Genomic DNA, 21,267 nt, shown 5'->3' with positions numbered 1-21,267 from the left:
CGACTGAAGTTGAGTCCCTCGCATCCCACTATTGAGACTGCTGCGAGTGCGGCCTGCTGGAGAGAGAGAGAAAGAAAGCTAGAGAGGGCTTGGGGGACCCGCGGGGAGAGAGTAGTGAGTGCCGATGGGGGGCGTTCCTGCTCCTGGGCCTGGTAAGCCTGACCTGGAACCCATGTTTCCTCCAAGGTCCCTCCTAGGTTTCCCTCCCTCCTGCCTCCTCCATATCAAGCCTGACTCTGGATCCTTCACCCCAGCATCCAAATACACTAACAAACATCTCCTTTTTCTCAAGAAGTCCTCTCATGTCCCACATCCCGAACCAGCTTCCTCTTCAGGTTCCTCCTTCCCTTCCAGCGAATTTCTTGAAAAGAGCTGGTGAACCCCTCCTCTCCCATTCCCCTTTACGTGTGTGTGTGTGTGTGTATGTGTGTGTGTAACGACTGGGGAAATACACAACCTGCAAAAATGACCATTGTAATGATTTGAAAGTGTGCAACTTAGTGGCATTAAATTGCACTCATAATGTTGTGCAAACACATAGTTTCCAGGACGTTTTCATCACCCCAGAAGGAAACCTCGCATCCTTGAGGCAGTTGCTCCCCACCCCTCCCATCCCTTGCAGCTCCCGGCAGGCAGCCACCAATCTGTTTCCTGTCTCTTGGGATTTGCCTCATCTGGACGTTTCATGCAAACCACATCGTACACGACGTGGCCTTTTGTGTCTGGCTCCTTTCACTCAGCCACGTTTTCAGGAGTTGCAGCTCACTGATCCTGCCCCGTGCTCGCCTGAGCCTGCCCCATTCAGGTCCTCCCTCTTCCCCTCCTTGCTGTTAAATCCAGAGGTTCTGTCTGCCCCCCGACCCCCCGTCTTCCTTCACCTGCTTGCAGCATTCGACACGGCTACTCCCATGATGTTCCTGGTCATTTTCTTCACTTGGTGGGTTCAGGACGCTTTTCCATGCTCACCCTCTCTGACCGTGTTTCCCCTTTCCCTAAACACCGTGGACCCTGTCTCCGCCTGCCCTCACTCCCTGGTGACCTCCCAGGCTTATAGCTTGCAGAAGCTGTCCACGTGCGGGTGAGTCTCCACATCATTCTAGACTTGTGTCCAGCAGCTTACCCCACCTCCTTACCTGACATCTCAGAGGTGAGATGTCCAGGACGGAATTCCCAGTCTTCTCCCTGACACCTGCCACACCCACAGCCTCCGCTGCCACACCTTCTGGGTCCCAAACCTCAAGGTCACCCTCGGTGCCGTATCAAACATGCACGAGCTGGCCCATGGGCTCAACCATCAGAGCATCTGCAGAGCCCCACTCCTCCATACTCCTGTCCCTGCCCCTCTGGTCCAAGCCACCATCACCTTGTGCCTCAGTCACCATGGGAACAGCCTGGCCCACTCCTCTCCCGGTGTCCCCCCCCCCCGTCCCCCTCCACCTCTCCACCCTTCAGCCAGAGAGCATCCTTTCTAATATACGTAAGTTCCAGCCATCCTGCTCAAAACCCTCCAGGGCCACTCAGCAGCGAACCCACACCACTTCAGGTGGCCTGCAAGGCCCTGCGTAACCGCGATTCCCACTCCGGGCCGTCCCGGAGCTCCGTGTCAGCCCAGCACATCACGTGCTCTCCTGCCTCAGGGACTTTACCGCAGCTGTTCTTTCTGAAGGGAACGGATTTCCCCAGATGTCCGCACAGCTTCCTCACCTCCCTCCCTGAGATCTTCACACAGATGACACCAGATCACTGAGGCCCTCCTGGACCAGCTCAACCCGGTCCCGGAACCTGCCTACCCCCACACCTAACTCTCCCTACCCTGCGATGTGCCCAGAGCCCTCCCGCCTTCTACCGTACAATACAGTTGATATGGATTCTGTTGTCAGAGTTGCCAACCTCAGCACTACTGCGATCTTGTGGGGTACCATCCCTTACACTGTGGGACGTTGAGGGGCATCCCTGGGCTCCACCCCAAAGATGCCAGGAACAACCCCCTCCCCAAATTGCTCAGTGCCACATCCCTAGTGCATAGAATGATGCCTGGTGCCTGGTCGACGCTCACTCTATGCTGAGAGCCCAGAGGGAAGTTAGGAAAGAGGGAGTGAGCCCCCTGCCTCCTTGTGGACACCAGGCAGAGAGGATCATGACCACCGCCTAATACCTGGGTGACGGAGCAAAGGCGCCCAGCTCGTCCTTTATCTTCTCCACCTTGGAGGCCTCATCCTCCATACTCTCGATTTCCAAGAGGGTGGGCAGGAGGATCTCCAGGTTCGACCCCACTGTGGCCACAGGGCCCTGGTCTGGCCCCCTCTCAGGCTCTTGAGACACTCTCCTGGGCTGCTGGGAGACCCTGGCCTCCATCTTTGAGATGGGGGTCAGCGAGGTGGGCGACTCGGGTATGTCCTCCCATCTCGTGGAGGGCAGAGGGATGGGAGTCTGAGAGGCAACATTCATCTTGGGGCTGCTGGCCCCACGCCTGGGGCGAGAGGACACGTTGGAAGGTCCCTTTGAGTCCTGGGGCATCTCCTCCACCCTGACCCCCAACCGTGGCTGCTCCCTGACCCCCACCAGCGTCTCCTCCAGCATGGACAAATGGGTGGGGCTGAGGAGTACTCTGCCCATCGTGGACAAGTCACACCCCTGCGAAGTTGAGAGCCAGGAGGGCAGGTCGACCAGACCTGACCTCAAGGTGGGGTCCTTGGAGCCGGCGATGATCATCAGCTTGGCAAGCGTGAGCCCTTCCACGGAGAAGGGCCTGGTCTGCTCCTGGGGGGCTTCTTGGATGGCCAGTTTCTTGGTCTTGACCCACTTCTTCTGCTGCCCCACCTCCTTGGATTTGAAGCCTGGCATGTCCAGAGCAACCTCCTCCTTCATCGTACGGACCCTGTCCTCCAGTTTGCCCTTGCCCTTCAAGCCGTTCATGGCGATCTCCTGGGCCCTGCGGATCAGGACTTCCTCTGACTTCTTCTCGGTGGTGGTGAAAGGCACCTCCACGGTTGTTTTCTGAGTTCTCGTGTCTACCACGTTCTTCTCCTTGGTGCCCATTAACTTCACCGGCTCTGGCTTCTCTTCAGGCTTCCTCTTCGCAAGCATATCCCCTCCGTGGCTTCTGGAGGGCACCACGCTGACGCTGTCAGGGCCCAGTGTCATGCGGTGTTGGGTGGGTGAGGTCAGACCCTTCTGGGAAGGGGCAGGTAGGAACACAGATTTCCTGTTGGGAGCAGGGTGGGAAACAGCCTTTGGGGAAACACCAAGTGTTCCTGGGGCCCTCTGAGATGGCGCAACCATGACTGGGGCCTTCTGGGGGATGGCTGGTGCATGACGGGGTTTCTGAGATGGGCCAGGCACAGCTGAGGCCTTTTGGGGAATGGTTGGTACATGAGGGGGCTTCTGAAATGGGGCCTTTTTGGGAGCAGGAGAATAAGCTGTGGCCTTCTGGGAGGGGCCGGGTGCAGTGGACATCTGCAGTGGAGCAGGCATGGCTGAGACCCTCTTGGACTGGTCAAGGATGAATGGAGCCTTATGAGGGGCAGTGGGCACAGCTAGGGGCTTCCAGGTGGGTGGCAGAGGCCTGGCCTTCTCGTTGAAACTGGGGAAGTTGGGAGTGTAGGCGGCCGGGCAGATGGAGCAGCTGGACATGGTGCCGGTCTCAGGGTCCATCAGGTTGTCCATGTGCTGCTGCCACGCGCACATATCCAGGTGGTCACTTGTGCCCAGAAGGGGCGTTTCAGGGCTGTGCTCCGAGATACAGTGTAAAGGGGTCTCCAGTAAGCCTGCCAGGCACGTGCCGCCCACAGAGTCAGAGCAACCCTGTGGGTGGGGGACGCAACGGGAGCGGTGGTCAGGCTGCTGGAGACACCCAGACGCCGGCCGCGGCCCCTCCGCCCTCAGACCCGGGGGTCCAGGCCCCCCGGCCCCTCCTCCCTCAGACCCTGAGGTCCAGGCCCCCTGCCCCTCCTGCGCTGTCTCAAGCATCGCCCCAGCCCTGGATACACATCTGCCTTGGGAGAAGGCTCCACGTGGTCTGTTGTGTTGGAAATGATGCTGAAGATGGTCCGAATGGTGATGCTGGGCTTCTCTGGGGGGTGGGGGGAGGGGATGCAGGGAGAAAACAGTCTAAGCCCTCCGCAGAAAGGTCAGAATTTCGGGGGTCCATTCATGGAGGAGGGTGTGTGCTCACCAGAAACTTGGATTTCAGTCTTCGGTCTGCCAGAGGGGAGATCGGGTTGGGGCCTGCAGGGGAAATTCGATGTGAGTCTGGCAGCTTCTGCACCGTGACCCACCCCCGGCCCCCTTGCCCTGCTGGGCGGTGAGGCCCCACGCCTACTTCTTTTCCGTGGATTTCTTCCTGGCGTCCACGTGCTCCAGCTGGGACCACAGGAGAGGCAGAGAGTCGCCCACGGCCTGAGACTTGAATTTGCGCTTGAGGGGCTGGTGGTGTGTATGTAGTGGGGGGCGGGTGGTGGTCAGGAGGTACAGCCCCTCAACCCCTCATGCCCCACCCTGCTCTCCCCGACCCCCGCCTCCCCAGGCCCAGCGGCCCACTCACCTTGGCCTTCTGTCTCTGAGCTGTCAGAATCTTGTAAGGAAAGGTGGGCTCGGCAGTCGTGACTGGAAAGAGACAGGGACCCGTCAGGTCAAGGACCCAGGGATGGTGGGCGGAGGCCCCGAGGAGACTCACGGCGGGGCTCAGCCAGGGGACAGGGGAAGAGAGGGACTGCTGGGGCTCCGTCCACGCATGGCAGAGGAGCTGAGACTGGGGGATGGGCCTAGTGGACACCCCAGCCAGCTCACCTGAATGTCTGTGGTGGGACGGGACCTGTGGAAGGGGAGGGGGGCAGTCAGGAAGGGGGTCTCCTCCTGGTGTCCATATCTCTCCTCCCTCAGACCTGGGGGTCCAGACTCCCAGCCCCCTTCCCAGGGCTCCTATACTTTCATGGCGTTTGGTCCTGACTCCCTCTGGAATCCAGAACCAAAGCTGCCCCCAGGGGTCTGTGGGGGTCAGGGCCGCACCTGGAGGCGCCAGGTGGAGGCAGGAGGCCCTAGGTGGGAGAGGCCCGTGGGGGGCGTGTGCAGGGTCCTAGGGGCCCAGGAAGTGGCGGGCTGCTGGAGCTGGCTGATCAGGCGTATCCAGCGGTCGAACAGGAAGCCGACCTCGCCGTCGGGGGCGTCCAGCTCCAGGTAGTAGTAGCGGCCTGTGACCAGGCGCAGCTTCAGGCGCCAGGCGGACAGGTCGTGGACGTAGAGGTGGGCCAGGTCCAGCGGGATCATCCTGGGAGGGGGACACGGCGGCGGTAGCGCGCGCGCCGGGCGCTCGGGGGCCGGCGGCGATAGAGCGCGCCCCCCGGCGCGGGGCACGCGGGCGCGGGTGGAGGCACCTGGTGAGGACGAGGTTGGAGCACTCCCTGTCCTCGGGGGGCTGGGCCATCAGCAGCATGTCCGGCAGCACCAAGCCTGGCAGGGAGGCGGCCACGCCCATCGTCACTCGGTTGGTCCTGTGGTGCACGTACACCGGGGCCCCTCGATTGGTCACCTGGGGGGGTCCAGGCAGAGGGGCTGGGACCACTCGGGTCTCTACTCTCCCCTGGCTCCCCCACAGCGAGCCTCCCACCCCCATCACGCCTCCCAGCTGCCTCTTGCCCGCCGAATCCGCCAGCCCGAACCGGGGAGCTCCCGCCCCTCTTGCCCCTCTTCCGCCTGCCCGCGGGGCGCAGAGAGCCGGGGACCTGGATGAAGTTACTCTCGAACATGGGCAGCGGGCGGAGGGGCAAGTGCTCCCCCTGCTGGAGGGTCTTCTGCAGCTCGCCCAGAGTGGGGACCCACTGCGGGGGGCCCCGGAGTGGCTCCGGACGCCTCCTGCTCCGGAGCCGGTTCATGGAGGCTGCAGAAAGGACGGGTCACCCGGGGGCGCGGAGGCAGGGACCCGGCACCCCGGCGCCTGGCTGCCCCGGCCCCTGCCCCAGCCCACTGGGCCCAGCCCCTCGGACTTCAGCGGCTCCAGCGGGTGGAGCTTCCCCAGGGCTCGGGCATGGCCCTGCAGGGGTGGTCCGCGCCCGCCTGGGGGAGGAGCCTTCCTCGGAGGGGCTTTGTGACCTCATGGACCACAGGTGCGGTGCTTCCCGGGAACTCCTTAGGGACAGTGGGCTCCCTTTTCCTCCTCCTGGGACCCTGCCCCGGAGTCCCAAAGGCTGGGGTGGGTGAATCAGAATACCCCCTGCAGACCCAAACTAGACAACCCAGGGCCCTGGGAGGGTCCCTCTGGGAGGCTATAAATGGATAATTAAATCCAAGGGTTTCTGACTGTTAAAGAGGGGGAGGCTTCAGTTACAGTCCCCACTTGCCAATGACCCTTCTCCATGCTGCCAGGGGCCTCAGTTTCCCTGTGTCTAACTTGTGTCTGTGGTAATGGTTGCCGTATGTGGTTACAACGAACTTGCACTGGCCCAGTGCTGTACGTTCGGACATCAGGTTTGGATTGAGCCAGACTGGGCAGAGTCAAACTGACTCTCCCTAGCTGTGCGGCCTTAAACGACAGGATTCCCCAGGAGCTTGTTCCCTCCTCTGTAAAATGAGGGGGGTGGGTCCCAGGGAGTGCAGGCAATCTGGTAAGGGAAAGCCCACACTTAGGGCCTGGCCCACAGCAGGCCTGCCATGAATGCTCATTCTTGTCCCTTTCTGAGGTCTTCTGGGGAGGGTGGGTGCTGCTACTCTGTCATTCTAAATATAGTGTTTATTGTTTTTTTTAATGTGTCATGCAAAATACGTGGTCATTGTAAAAGTTCTGGAAAATACAGAGAAGCACAAATAATGAAAGTCACCAGCAACTCCACCCCCACCTTCTACCTGAGCTGGCCATTGCCAACATTTTGGTGTATTTCCTTCTAGGGTTTTAAAATAATCCATATATCTATCTCTATCTAGCTCTGTGTGTGCGTAAACCCACACACAATGGGAATCACACAGTGGCTTGTAGCCCGCTCCTCCTATGCCAAAGGCAGGCTCTGCTAACATCTCTCTTCGCGGCTGGCATGTTCTGTCACATAGATAGGCACTATAATTTATATAACCATCCCCTACTATTGGGCATCTAGGCTGTTTTCAATTGGCTGTTGTAAACACTGCCATAAAGGACAGCCTTGAACTTGCAACTTTGCCCTGTACTAGTAAACTTCTGGAATCTTCCATTAAATATTTATTGAGTGCCTATGAAGTGCTGGCCACCAGGTGAGGCTCAGCAGCACTAAGAACTCATGGTCTCTGGGGGTGACCCACAGAGTAGATGGTCCCCCCCCCAGGGACCCCAGCATCGAGCCCCCAGCCCCCAGAGAAATCACCTCTAAGTGGATGTGTATGACGAATTTAATTCCCCCTTCTCCATCTCACAAAGGTTTCTCACATTTTTGTACAAAAACCCAGGCCTCCTTTCCCCCTCCCTGCCCGCCCCAACACAAAAAGTTAATAGTTTAATAAATAATAATATGCTCCTGCCCAGGCCCAGAGGGGTGGGGGTCAGGGAGACCCTGTGGCCAGACTTCTTAGAGACCCACGAATCTGGGAGCCAAGTTCCTTCCTCCTCAGGGACCCTGGAGTGCACCTGCCTCCCACCACCCCTGTTAAATAAATAAGTATAAATAAGGCACAGATGCCCCTCTGCCCAGGTCTCCGGGGGACGGATCCTGGAGGGATCGTCTCTAACTAGGAGAGAATGGAGTCGGGGGAGGGGGGGATCCTCTGACCACCAAACTCCATCCCGAAATAAATAAATAAATAAGATCTGGCTTTGAACGGCGCCGGTGGCTCTGGGCGGAGGGTCACAGCCGAGTTTTCAGCAGCAGCAGGCCCCGCACGGCCCAGTCGAGCGTCAGCTGCAGCCCCCCTAGGATGGCGTGGGCTGCCCGGATGCCCCCCCAGGCCGAGGCCGGGGGCGCAAGGGGGGGTGCCGGAGGGTCTGGGGGCGCCTGGGGCAGGGCCAGGCGGGACATCTGTCAGGAGAGGACAGAGGGTTAGCGTCAGGCCAGGGGTGCAGTAGGGTGTCTGAGTAAGGGCGGGGGGGGGGGGGGGGAGGGTTGTTTGAGGCCTGTGCTGAACCAGGATTGGAGGAGGACCAGGGGCCTATTTCTACAGCGTCTCGGGGCTGGAAGCTGGGGTGTCGGGGGAGAGTCCTGCAGGATGCTGAGTTCAGAAGTTTGAGGATGGGGTTCCAGAGTCAAGTTCAGGGGGCTGGGGTGGGTCTGTAAGTTCAGGGCTGGGATCCTGGGGCTAAGGTCTTAGATGTGGGATCTCTGGGATCAGGCTCAGATACTCATGGGTGAGGGCTGGGGCCTCCAGGCTGGGGTCTCAGAGCTGAGAATCGGAGTCTGAGTTCCAGGGCCTTTGGGCTGATGTCCAGGAACTGAGGATTGAAGGCTTACCACCTCAGGGTCTTGGGTCTGGGGTTTAGAAAGTCAGGGTCTTGGGGTCTTAAGGGGTCACAACCTAGGTCTGAGCTCTTGGGGACTCAGGGCTCAAGGTCTGGGGTCTTCTCATTGGAGACTTCAGGATCTAGGTCCTTGGGGTTCTTGGGGTCAGGATCTAGATCCTTGCAGAGCAAGGGTCTCCAGGCTGGTTTTGAGTCAGAGCTCATCCTTATAGGGTCTGAGGTCTTAAGCTGTCAGAATCTTAGGGCCAGGGTGTGTGTGTGGGGAGGGGGGGAGTCTCAGGGTCTGGAGGTTCAGAATTTCCTGGGCTTGGGGTCTGGAATCTTCCTGTCTTGGGGCCAATGTCTCCAGGTCTTGGGATGAGGGTTTGGACTCTCAAATCTTAGGACTTCAGGGTGGGAGACTCAGAGTAACAAGATCATGGGGTCCGAGTCTCCAGGTGACAGTTGAGTTTCCAGGCAGGACTTCGGAGTCCGGGGGCTCAGGGACATGGGGAGAGGGTCTCAGAGTGGGCCTGCAGTCCAGGGGCTCAGGGCCAGGTCATCGTACCAGGAGCTGCAGCCGGCGCAGCAGCCGGTCCAGCCGGGCCTGCAGGGTGCCCAGCTCGGGCTCCAGGGTCCGCAGGGAAGGGCCTCCTGAGCGTCGCAGCCACTGCACATGCCTCAGGTAGGAGAACAGGTCTGCCCGCAGCCGTGTCAATACTCCTGGGAGCTGGGGGCCCGGCGGGGGAGGTGGGGGCGTCAAGGAGCGCCTGGCAAGCGCCCACACCGGCCCTCAACCCCCTGCACCCGCTCCACTGGCCCACCCCCGCCCTTACCTGCAGCGCTCCCAGCGCCCCCGCACTCATGGCCAAGGTGGGGAGCGAATCCAGGCTGTGGTCTCCGTCAGCTGGGAATTTGTCTCTCTTGGGGGGAAAAGAGACCGTGAGAGGGACCCAGGCCAGCCCCAGGGGGTCCTTCCTCCCCCATCACACGCTCCTGACCCCCTTTCCCCCGACTCGGCCACCCCGGTAGCCCAGAAGCCCTCTGGTCTCGGTCCTGGCCCCTGCCCGTCCCCTGCAGGCTGTCCTACCAGCTGTGCGGCCAGCTGCCGAGTGTCCGCCAGGAGGGAGCGGGTCAGGAGGACAGCGCTGTCCAGCTCAGCGCGAGGGTCCGGGGAGGCCCGCGGCGGGGCGGGCGGTGGCCCCGGGGCAGCAGCTCTATCGGGCCACAGGCTCAAGGCGGCCAGGACCAGGCAGCAAACACCTGGGTAGGTGGAAAGGTGGGGGGAGAGGGCAGCGGCGCAGCCCCGACCGGGGGTCTGAGGGAGGAGGGGCTGGGGTGCGGGTCCTGGGTCCCCGGGCGGAGCGCCGAGGGCTCGGCGAAGGACCTGGGCGGGTTTCCCTCTCCCTCCCCGGCTCGGGCTGCCCCGCCCGTCGGAGCAGACGCGGCCCCGGGGCGGGTAGACGGGCCGGGCGTCTCCCGTCCGCCCCCGGACGCCGGAATCCGGGCCCCGGGGCGGGGCACGGTCGGGGGAGACGCACAGGCCAGGACCTGCCCCCCTCCCGGGGCTCGGGAGCCCGAGCCGGACCGAGAGCAGGGGAAAGAGACCCGGGGGAGACGGAGCCGCCGGAGGAGCCCCCGCGGGGGCCGGCCCCAGCGAGCCGCAGAGTCGGCGATGCCCCGCCGCGCACCTGGGCGGCGGGCGGCGGGGAGGCCGGCGCGCCGAGCGCGCACGCGGCGGGCGGAGAGGGCGCCGGCGGCGAGGTGCGCTGGGGCCCCGGGCCGCCGCCGCCCATCCCCCCCGCTCCGCCCACCCCGCCTGCCGGCCAATCAGCGCCCCCCGGCCCGCCCCGCTCCAGCGGCACGCCCCCGGCCCGCCCCCCGGGCCCTCCCTGCCCGCGGTCCGTCGGTCTGTCCGCGTTCGTCTGGCTCTGCTGTTTCTGTCCGCGCCCCTGCGTCTTCCTCTCTCCTCCCCTTGGCTGGGCGCGGTGGGAGGTGAGGGGTCCGCTCTGACCTCCTGGGGCCCTCTGCCTCAGTTTCTCTCCTGGAGCCTGTCGGTTGGGGTCCCCGGGTGTCTGGGGCCCCCTGACGCCCCGGGGGTCCCGGGCCCTTCGGGCTCAGCCCCTGGCGTTTGTCTGCCTGTCCGTGGGCCTCCCATCTCTGTCTCTTCGCCTGGCGCTGCCCCGTCTGGGTCTCCGCGTCCCTGACCCGGCCTTGCACCCCTCCCGCTGCCCGTCCCTTGCCTAGGCCCCCTGCGCTCCCCGAAGGTCCTACTCGCTGCGTCTCCGCCTCCCCATCGCTGCCTCGCGCTCCTCCGACGCTCTGTCTGCTCCCCACCCTTCCAGCGACGGTCCCTCCCTCCCCGTCCACCCCCCCCAACTCCCCGCTCCAGGAACTTGAACCAACTTACTGTTCATGTCCCCACAGGGCAGGGATTCCCCAGGGCAGGGGGCAGGGGGCTGGGGGCCTTTAACCCTTCCCTGTCCGCTGCCGTGGGAGCCCTGGGGGTCAGCTGGGCCTCGGCCTGGGGAGGGGAGGCATGTGCGTGTGAGCAGAGAGGGCCGCGGCAGTGAGGGAGTGTGCACGCCTGGGGGGTTATATAGGGGGCCGAGGCAGGCGGGCGGGGGGCAGGCGGCAGGGGAGGGCAGCCTGACACATCCTGACTCACCCTCCCTGCCTGCCTTTTCCATTCAGACGGAGCCGGCTGCCTCGCAGGGCTCACGCCGCCGCCGCTCTCGGAGGAGGGCACGGAAGGAAAAGTTGGAAAACTTGAAAAGGGAAAGGGGGGGGTGGTCGGAGAGGGGCTGGTGAGGTCATTGGCGTCCCCTCCCTCCACCTCCTCGGCCGGCCGCCGGGGCAGACACACGCTGTTGAGAACGGGGCCTGGCTGCAGGGTGTGTGGGGGGGGGGGGGGCGGGTGGGCCCGGGCTGGCAGAGAGATGGGGAGACGGGGAGCTGAAGATGGGGGCTGGAGGTGCGAGCGCACAGACGCTTTTAGGAACAGAGAGAGAAGGGGCTGCAGAGACCCAGACCCAATCAAGGAGGTCCAGACACACAGAGAGATGGGCCGCAAGACAGTGATGGAGCATCTGAGATGCAGAGAGAGACACAGAGATCTCCCCAGAGAGACAGAGACAGCCAGAGAAAACCAGCGGAGAGAGGTGAGGTCCAGGAAGCGACACAAAGACAGCAGGAGAGATTTGGAGAGACCCTCCCCCCAAAAAGGAAAAGAGACAGAGACAGGTGTGTCCGAGAAAGGCGAGGCAGGGCAGCAGCAAACAGAGACACAGGCAGGGTGACAGAGATGCAGCCACCCCCAGGGGTCGAGGTCCCGAGAGAGGCATCTGCTGGCAAGCGGTCAGCCATGGGGACCGATGCGGAGGGGGGCATTCTCCCAGAGACATGCTGGAACGTGGAGAGAGAGGACCAGAGGCACAGACAGGGACCAGGGGCGAGAGACACCCAGCAGGTGTGGGACCTCGGACACGTGGCTTCACCGCGCTGTGCCTCAGTTGCTCTGTCTGTGAAATGGGGACCCCCCAGGCACCCTCCCCAAACGCCTGCGCAGGGAGACAGTGAGTTCACTCCTGAAAAGTCACAGTCAACTCTCAGCCGATGTGAACCATTGCCATTCTCACCACTGATGTTTTATTAACATATCCAGGGAGACAGATACAAAGATGTGGCCCCTAGGGAGATGGAGATAGGGAGACAAGGAGAGAGCTGGGGGTGGGCAGGGACAGGAAGAACACGTGCAGAGAGGCAGAGAAGCAGACAGGGGCTGGAGCCGAGGGGGACACGGATTCCAGGGGGCAGTGGTGCCAACACAGACGCACGTAGACCGGGGAGCACCAGGGGTACGGAGCAGAGGTGGCCCCTGGGGTTCATGGCAGGACGGAGTGAGGGACCCAGACAGGAGCCCAAGCCCCCAGGAGCACCCCCCAGGATAAAGGTAGCAAATGAGGACGGAGGAACGTGAGAAGTCAAAAGGTGACCAGGACTGTCAAAGGTTCCTGCAGAGCACCCCCCCACGCTGCCCCCAGACTGTGCTGAGCGGCTGCAGGGGGACCCTTGGGATGCATGGCGGCTGGAGGCCCCCTCCCATCCCCCACCACTTGGGGGGTGACTGCTGAGGCCCCCGGGGAGGTGAGGTCACAGCCCCCCACGGTGGGACATGACCTCATCGCCTCAGGTGAGAGCTCGCCCTGCCTCTCTCAGTCTGCCTGGCCACCCCTGCCAGGGCCCCCCAGGGGCCCTCCCCAGCCCCCGCAAGCGCTGGGACCCAGGCCTCTGACCACTGGGTCTCCGCCCCACAGGGGGCCTGTTTCCGGCTGAGTCAGCGTGGGGGGCCCGAGGCTGCGTCAGTGAGGGGAGAACTGACGTAGCCCCCCCCAGACTGGCGGGGCCAGCCAAGGTGACTCAGGCCACCAGCCTGGGGGATGGCCTGGCCCGAGGGGGTGTGGGGGCCTGGGCCTGGGGCCAGCCTGTCGGAGGGCAGCCCCTCCACTGACAGGGGGCAGGACAGGGGAGGTGCCAGCCCCCACCCGCTGCTTCAGCCGAGGATCACAAGAATGCCCCCCCAGCCTTCTCCCTCTCTCTCGGGGATCCAGACCCCCAGCCTCCACCTCCTCCTTCACGTCCAGGAGCCCAGCTCCCAGCTCCCTCCTCCTGCAGACCCAGGTGTCATCCAGGCGTGAAACCCTTGTTTCTCTGGAAAGAAAGACGGAGAGAACTTGTGGGCATGCTACAATCTGGGGAGTGCAGTCCGGAGTCCGGGTATGGGTCAGCGGCCCGGGCCCAGCGCCAGCCCCAGCCCCCTCCTCGGCCCCCACCTGAGGGTGTGGGAGTCATCTCCCCGCCCAGGGTAGGGGGCGGGCTGCAGGAGGCTGGTGGGTTCAGGACGGGAGGGTGGGAGTTCTCAGGACTCCTGGATCTTCCCCGAAGCTGGGGACACTCGGGCCACTTCTTCGGAGAGGCAGAGACAGACCCCAGGGAAAGACATGGTGGAGAATCACAATGACAGGAGATGACAGTGAGAAGCGGAGACGGGACCACACTGAGGCACCAGAGAGAAAGAGACGCAAACAAGCAAAAAGTTGGGGCCCACAGAGAGAGGAGCTCAGGGGCTTAGAGGCAAAGACCGGGAGAGACAGAGGGGATTTGGGCGCTGAGGGGTGGTCACAGATGCGGGAGGGGGGGTGAGATGCCGCTGGGAGATTGCGGGCCCCAGGGGGTCCTTGCTCATGGGCTGGCCCCCGGCTGAGGTGGAGCTGGCCGGCGTGAGGTCAGCAGGTCCGAGGCTGTGTGTGTCCGTCTGTCTGTCCCTGGGGGGTCCTGTCTGGCCTCTGGGGGGTGACGGGGCAGGCGGGCCGCAGAGGCAGCCCAAACCTGTCATTAGCGGTGAGGGCCGTGACGGTGGGCCCCCCCAGCCCCAAGCCGCGGTCCAGGGCGTGCGGCCCCGCCCCCCACCCCCTCCTTGATCCCTGAGGAATCCCGGGAATTGGGAAGTGGGTCCAGATGATGTTGACACAGGAAATGGTCAGCAGCTGCCGGGCCTCAGCCCCGCAACCCCTCTGACCCCCACCCCCGGCCCCCTGCCGAGCCCCTCTGACCTGTGTCATCTCTGACGAAGGCAACCCCGGGCCCACTCAGCACCCACCAGGATGTTTACAGGAGGTGAGGAGGCCGGGAGGCAGCCTCACAGGGCTTCTGGGGAGGGGGCTCTGGACTCCTGGTCAGCTGCCCTCAGACCTCGGCCCTGCCCCCTGCACCCTCAGACTGAGTCAGGACCCCCCGGGGCCACCTCTGTCAGACCTGAGTCAGGACCCCTGGCCCCTCCTCCTCAGACCCAGGGGTCCAGGCCCCCATCCCCTCCCCACTCAGACCTGGGGGTTCAGGACCCCATGCCTCCTCCTCAGACCCGGGGTGCAGACCCCAGCTCCTCCCTTAGACCCAGGGATCCAGACCCCCGGCCCCTCTTCCCTCAGGAACACAGAGGTCCAGAACCCCAGCCCCTCCCCATTCAGACTCCAGATCTGGACACGAGGACAGACCACTCCAGGGGCGATGAGCCCCATCCTCCCTGGCTGGAAGCCGAGTGCAGGTTCGGGGGAGAACTCAGGATCAGTTCCCAACCCAGTCCCCAGGTTGGCCTCCTCCGCCACCACTGGGGAACCGGACCAGAAGCCTGGGGACCCCAGTTGGGTGTGTTTCCCCGTTTTCGGGTGGAGAAACTGAGACACGCTAGACGGGGCTCCTTTCCTATGACCCCCTGCCCCACCAACCAGGCCTCAGAGGTCTTGGATCCCGGGGGGCCCAGCCCTCTGGTTGGTTACACATTCCCCATTGGGGGCCTGGGTGCTCTTGGGACCAGGGGGCGCCTGAGCAGGAGCTATGTGGCCTGACCCCCATTTTCCTCATCACCCTCCTAGGTCTGGTTGCTCGGGAGCCTCCCTAACAATGGGGCTCAGTGAGGTCCTCTGGGCCTCAGGCCCCCCACCCCTGGTTGCTAGGGAGGGCATCCTGGTCTGAGGAGCCTTTGGGCCCCGTGGACCTTCCCCTCAGGCATCAGTTTACTAAGCAGAGGGAGGCCTTGGCAAGAGGTCTCGGGGTGCCCACTCTTGGGGTCCCCTGGTTGGCGAAGGGGAGATGATTTAGACTCCCCCTTGCTTTGCAGCCGGGTTGCTGAGGGGACTCTTCTAACACCAGGGACCCATCCCACCCTCAAGGCCCCTTCCACCTGGTTGCTAAGGAAGCAACTCCCTAGCAACCAGGAGTGACCAGGCCAGTGTGACCCCCCTTTTTTGCTTCCCCACTGCTGAGGGGGGCTCCCTAGCAACAGAACTTAGAACTTTAGGGGTCAGGCAGGGAGGTGGGTGGGGCCAAGTCGGTTGCTGGGGTGATGGCCTTCAGGGTCCCTCCCCACAGAGGCCCCAGGAGGCTGGGGAGGCAAGATGGTGGGCTCTGGGATCCCAGCTTTGGGTCTCCTCCTGCTCATGCAGGGCTCAGCAGGTGAGGGCGCTGGCGAGAGGGTCGGAGGGCGGAGCCGGGGGCCTCCTCAGCCTCCAGTCTCGCACAGGTTCTTTCTTTCACAGACGGGAATGGAATCCAGGGATTCTTCTATCCATGGAGTGAGCAGTGGAGGACACTCGGGGTCCCTCCAGGGACAGAGAACCCTGGGTCTGAGGAGGAGGGGCTGGGGGTCTGAGAGAGGAGGGCTGGGGCCTGGACCCCCGGGTCTGAGGGAGGAGGGGCTGGGGCCTGGACTCTGGCTCTGACAGAACAGGGGCTGGGGGCCCGGGCTGGAATGGGCTCTGGGCAGGTGGCCTCGGGCCCGGCCGTGGGCTCCGTGAGGACGCTGCCCCTCGTGATGGGCCCCCAGGTTGTGAAGGAGACGTGTGGGACCGGGAGAGTTGCGGGGGCCAGGCGGCAATCGAGAACCCCAATCTCTGCCTGCGTCTCCGATGCTGCTACCGCGACGGTGTCTGCTACCACCAGCGTCCGGATGGTGAGCGGGGAGCCGGCGCCCCGGGGTGGGGGCTGGCGGCGGGGAGCCCTGGGTCTCACCGCCCCCGTTCTGCGCAGAGAACATGCGGCGGAAGCACATGTGGGCGCTGGGCTGGACGTGCGGAGGCCTCCTCTTCCTCATCACCAGCATCTGCCTGTTCTGGCGAGTGGGGCTCGGGTGCGGGAGGGCGCCCCTAACCCGGGCATGGGGGCAGGGGTACGGCGCGACTGACGGTGTCCCTTCCCTGCCAGGTGGGCCAGGCGACACGACCTGCTGCGGCTGCCCTGGTTCCTGAAGGGCAAGTGCAACCTGTCCAGGACGGTCTCTTTGTTGTCCAAGGACCGGACTCCGAGCGAAAAGAAGACGCCCTCTGTCGGCCGCATCCCCCCCGCCCCGCCCACGGAGGGGACCCTGGATGCCTCTGGGAGCACTGAGGGGGAGGGGACGGAAGGGGGCGAAGAAACGGAAGGGGGGGACGAAGATGATTAGGGGCGCCCCCTGGAGGGGCCCCTCAATACAGACGTAGCACAGAGATGCTGTCTCTTTTCTGAGAAGCATGAAGCAGAGGGCGCGGTGCTGGGAATGTGTGTGTGTGTTCTGGGGGGGTCTTGGGCTGACGGGGGGGTGGCCTGGGCTGTGATCACGGGGGATGCGAGGGGACAGGCGTTTGGAATGGGAGGGGCCCTGGGGTAAGTGCGGAAGGTCTGAGCTGAGAGGTACCTGGGCTAATGGGCACCCTGAGTTGAGTGTAGGTCCCAGGCTGTGATTAGAGGGGGTGGGGATGAGTGGGGGTGGCCTCAGCTGAGACTCCAGCTGGGCTGGGGGGGGGCGGATTCACGGGCAGCCGAGCCCCTCATCTGTCCTTCTGCCACTGTCTGACAGTCTCTGCTGCCCACCCGCCAGCCCATGGGATCCTGCGGCCCTTGGGCCAGCAGCAGCTTGCCCCGCTTCCCACCAATGCTGGACGACTGCAGCCCTCGGTCTTGGGAGGGAAACCTTCCTGGAAGCTCCTTACGGTTGAAGACTCATCCTGCCTGGCCCCCTTCCTCCCCTCTTCCTTTCTCAGGAGACAGAGCCCACACCAGCCTACCCTCCACGTGTGTTTTGTGTTTTTCCCAATAAATATCTTGCAGTCTTTGTCCCTCGTCTGCCTCTCCGGGCACCCCAAACTAACCGAGGACACTGGGCTGCAGGAGGTCTGGATGGGGGGTTGGGTCTGGGCTTGAGATTCTGGCCTCCCTGCACCACCCCACCCTGCCCCTGGCTCCTGTTCCCCCTCCACAAGGGGGCGGCCTGGACAGCTGGGCTCCTAGGGCCCCTTCCTCTGCTCCAGCAGCATCTCTCCCCAGACAGACACGCAGTGCTGGGAGGCAGAGCCGTTTATCTGGGGCAGGAGAGATGGGAGACAGGCAGGCGTATCCTGGTGGCCAGGGGCTGCTGGGGGTGGCAGCGCATCTCCGTCGGGCGCTCACAGCTGGGGCCACGCGTTCATCTGCAGGAGGGAGGGTGGGGTTAGTGGCTGCCCGGGACCCCTGGATCCCGGGTCCACCACGCACGGCCAGGGGCCCCTTCCTCCTGCTTCGGCCCCTCACAATGGACTCTCACATTTGCTTATTCAGTGCTCCTCCGTTCTTCGCGGCCTGCTGTGCAGCAGCAACTGCGCCTTTAACTCAGCAGACCCCAGGGGTACAGGGTGGGGGATGAGAGGCAGGCAGAGGCCGAGAGAGGGAGAGAGAGGTCGAGGGACCCACAGAGGGACAATGATACAGAGGGACATGGGAGATGGACTGTGACAGACACAGGGACACAGAGAGGCAGAGAGAGATGACACGGGCTGGGGCTATGCCTCTCCACGGGTTTTGGTCCCAGAGGCAGAGAGGAGCACCTGGAGTCCCACCCACAGTCCCTCTGTTCAAGTTCCAGTTCTCTTTCGGGTGCTGGAGCCACCTCACCCTGCTCGTGATAGAGTCCTGTCTTTGGACAGGCCCGTTCTTCTCAGAGGGGCCTAGAGTCTAATCAGCTTGTTCGCCAGTTTCTAGCAAGTGGTTCTGGCAGCAGAGGTCCACCACAGCTGGGTTAGACTTCTGGGCAAGGTAAAGTCTTTCCAGGGGGTAATGTTAACCACTGGTGGTTATTTCCGCATGGTATGTCAAATTGTGTGTCAGCTCATGCTTTGTCTATGCATACATTTGTTCATCTTCAACTGTTTCCTCATCTGAACCACAACATAGCATATGAACCGGGTGACTATTCTCGAAATTCTCTCTCTCTCACACACACAATAAGGTATATAACTAGCATCCTTCTGGTTGCAGAGGAGGAAAGTTAATTCATCACCAATAGAGAATGTCTTAGGACATGGATTTAATTCCTTTATGGAACCCCTCATTTGGGAAACTGGTTCGGTCATCCATCCACTGCTCCACTTACCTATTCACCTACCAACCAACCCTTTCATCTGTCCTCTCATCTGTCTGCCTACCCATCTGACCCAAATCCATTCAACTACCCATCCACCTAACTGTCATCAATCAGTCCCACCATACTGGGAATTCTCTGGAGGTCCAGAGGTTAGGACTCAGCACTTTCACTGCCGTGGGCCTGCGTTCAGTCCCTGGTCAGGAAGTTTAAATCTGACAAGCCACACAGTGCAGCCAAAAACAAAATTCCAAATCCCCCACCATATCCATCCATCCACCCACCCATCCATCAACCAGTTCATCCATCCATCCATCCATCACTCATCTATCCATCCATTCATCCACCCACCCACCCAATCATCAGCCTCTGACTTCCTGAGTTCACTCTTAGCTGGAGAATGCTAAGAACAAAGACACCAGAGACCCAGATCTTACCCTCGAAGGTCTCCCTCTTGGGTGTGAGAGACAGTATCAGTACACACACACACACACACACACACACACAACACATGGCAATATAAACAATAAAAGAGGGTAACTCAGACCATGAGAAGACCCAGAAAAAGGCACTGAAATCGGAGTAGGATCGTAAAAGACATCTGGTAAACTTTCTGTGCAGAGTGAAGACCACAAGTGCGCCCCTGATGAAGGTGAAGGTGTGGACAGAGGCCAACCGGTGCGAGACATCCCAACCCTGATGGACGGGGGTGGGGGGCAGAGAAGGCAGGAGAGTGGGGGACACACACAGAATGAGTGGCTTGGATTCAACCAGAGGGCAGCAGGGAGCCACAGCAGGTCTCTGCACTCTGGAGAGTACAACAACTAGCCCCCCGGGGCAAGACGTGGTACCTTTGGGGGACCTCAGTGTCCTCCCTGGGATGTTACGGTAATATTAGTGACCTCAGAGACTGGTACACTGGGAGGACTGGATGGGAAATGAGACCGGGTGTGCCTGAAGACTGGAGACACTGGGACCAATATCCCCAGATATCCAAGGAGCCGACAGTGACTCTCTAGCCCTCATGGCTGAGATGTGTGTGTGTTCGTCGTTCAAGTCATGTGCGACTCTTTGCAACCCCATGGACTGTATGTAGCCCACCAGGCTCCTCTGTCCATGAATCCTCCAGGCAGGAATACTGGAGTGGGCGGCCACGCCCTTCTCCAGGGGATCTTCCTGACCCAGGGATCGAACCGAGGTCTCCTGCCCTGCAGGCACTCTTCTTCACCATTTGAGCGACCTGGAAATTCCCACGTCTGGGGAAGGGCTCTCATTTGTCTCTCCCGGCCTGTACCCACGCGTACTGTCTCTGGGTCTTCGTCCTCTGGTCTCTGTGCTCTTCGCTTCTCTCCCTCCCAATCTTGACCTCTATCTGTCTCTCTTCCCCGCGTGTCCCTGTCCCCTTCTCTCCACTTTCCTGTCCCTTTGACGCCTCTTCCCTCGTCCCCGCCCCGCCCCGCCTCCCCACCCCTCACCTCGGGCTCACTCGGTGCCCGCTCCCGCCGCCCCGGGCCCAGCCTCCAGCGAGGCGAGCTGCAGGCGCACGCGGCGGGAACCGGCGGCGGGCGGCGGGGGCGTGCGGGCGGCGCGGCGCGCTCCCCGGGAGCCGGGCGCGGCGCGCCGGCCGGCGGCGGAGGAAGCCGGCGCCGACCAGCGGCGGGAGAGCTTCCGCGCGAGGCGGGCGAGCGCCGAGGGCCTCAGGCCGTAGTCGCGCTCCAGCTCCTGGCGCGAGATCTCGATGTTGCCGGTGTACCAGAGGATCCAGCCGAGCAGGCTCAGGAAGACGAGCAGCGCACCCGTGTAGATAAGCAGGTCGCCGAAGTCGCGGCCGCGCACCTGCAGCTGCGCGAACACGCCGGTCAGCAGCGCCGCCATGCCCGCCACGTCCAGAGCCACGGCCAGCAGCAGCGCCATCCGACAGCGGCCCAGGCCGGACGCCAGCCCCGGCGCGCCCGCCGCCGGGGACGGTGCACCGCTCGGCGGGGTCCCCGGCGAGGTGCACACGGCCGGCGCCGCCGCCATGGCTGGCTGGCTCTGACCCGCGGAGAGCGCGTTCCGCGTTCCGGGTGCGGTCCGGGGCGGGGTCAGGGTTCTGCGCCAGGTATGCCCAGCGCTCTCCTGGTCACCTGGGCTGGGCCGAGTGTGGAAGGGCCCGGCCCGGGGGCGCCCTGGCCCTCAGGAGCCGAAGCTGGGGCCGGCTGGGCGCACAGGTTAGTGTGGCCCGAGCCCCCTGCGCCCCCAAGGAGTCTGAAGCCGCACGTGGTCCAAACTTAGGACTTTCTGATGGAGGCACCATAAGGCGCGGGGGGAGCCCTGGCATTGTTTCTCTGCCTGCCTCCCGCGCCTCCTGGGCAGTTGCCCCCGCGGTGGGGACAGGTGGGGTCAAAAAACAAGGATCAGACAAAGCCCTGGGCCCTCAGGAGGAAGCAGGGGATCGGCAGTCAGAGCGCCTTAAGGGATGGAAGTGGGCACTTATTGCCTGCCTGCCGAGGTCGCCTGTGTGGTCAGGAGAGAATGATCCCAAAGACAGAACGGTGGATCGGACTCACAGGAACTCTGTTGTCACCATCAGATTTAGAGGGCTCCAATGGAAGGAGCAAGGCAAACCCCAACGTCCCTGTTTGCTCAGATTTCTCCTGGGGCCTCGGGACTCATTAGGGGCGAAGTCCAAGGGCAAGGAGATGGACAAAGCCTCTGCCCTCGAAGAGTTCCTGGACATAATCACGAGTTGTCCTGATGGAGGTGACATAAAGGCCCTGTCATTCCTTCTGTTCACTTGGGAGCCTCCCCAGGCCCTGTGCTGGCCAGGCTGCAACAGAGATGTATCAGGCGAGGCTCCTTCCCCTTAAGGAGGACCCTGACAACAGAAAAGAAAAGATTCATAAAGTGTAACGGCCGTGAACGGTGCTGGTGGGAATGGGGCGCCAGGCCGCAAGGCACAGGGAAGAGG

The 21,267-nt window shown here is 62.7% G+C and overlaps 4 protein-coding genes across 4 annotated transcripts; 1 reads left to right on the top strand and 3 right to left on the bottom strand.

The window, feature by feature from the left end:
* Positions 1–2,148: 2,148 nt before the first annotated feature.
* On the bottom strand, positions 2,149–5,870 carry GARIN5B (golgi associated RAB2 interactor family member 5B). Its single transcript, XM_068993175.1, has 9 exons — positions 5,721–5,870; positions 5,373–5,527; positions 5,008–5,266; positions 4,789–4,813; positions 4,544–4,605; positions 4,322–4,425; positions 4,175–4,200; positions 3,888–4,072; positions 2,149–3,804 (listed from the first exon to the last, which is right to left on the bottom strand). The coding sequence occupies exons 1-9, from the start codon at positions 5,868–5,870 to the stop codon at positions 2,149–2,151; spliced, it is 2,622 nt and encodes an 873-aa protein (XP_068849276.1).
* A 1,935-nt stretch (positions 5,871–7,805) lies between these two features.
* IL11 (interleukin 11) lies at positions 7,806–10,874 on the bottom strand. Its single transcript, XM_068993403.1, has 5 exons — positions 10,803–10,874; positions 9,483–9,655; positions 9,229–9,315; positions 8,961–9,122; positions 7,806–7,976 (listed from the first exon to the last, which is right to left on the bottom strand). Exons 1-5 carry the CDS (start codon positions 10,807–10,809, stop codon positions 7,806–7,808), a joined length of 600 nt encoding a protein of 199 aa, XP_068849504.1. The 5' UTR covers positions 10,810–10,874.
* A 4,471-nt stretch (positions 10,875–15,345) lies between these two features.
* Positions 15,346–16,388, top strand: TMEM190 (transmembrane protein 190). Its single transcript, XM_068993483.1, has 5 exons — positions 15,346–15,403; positions 15,487–15,522; positions 15,774–15,899; positions 15,977–16,061; positions 16,151–16,388. Exons 1-5 carry the CDS (start codon positions 15,346–15,348, stop codon positions 16,386–16,388), a joined length of 543 nt encoding a protein of 180 aa, XP_068849584.1.
* A 3,411-nt stretch (positions 16,389–19,799) lies between these two features.
* On the bottom strand, positions 19,800–20,339 carry TMEM238 (transmembrane protein 238). Its single transcript, XM_068991741.1, has one exon. The coding sequence runs from the start codon at positions 20,337–20,339 to the stop codon at positions 19,800–19,802; it is 540 nt and encodes a 179-aa protein (XP_068847842.1).
* Positions 20,340–21,267: the final 928 nt, after the last annotated feature.

This window comes from Capricornis sumatraensis, chromosome 20 (assembly GCF_032405125.1).
Source record: "Capricornis sumatraensis isolate serow.1 chromosome 20, serow.2, whole genome shotgun sequence".
NCBI classification, from domain to species: Eukaryota; Metazoa; Chordata; class Mammalia; order Artiodactyla; family Bovidae; genus Capricornis; species Capricornis sumatraensis.
The sequence above is the reverse complement of the archived record's forward strand: the minus strand, read 5'-3'. Positions and strand labels throughout refer to the sequence as shown.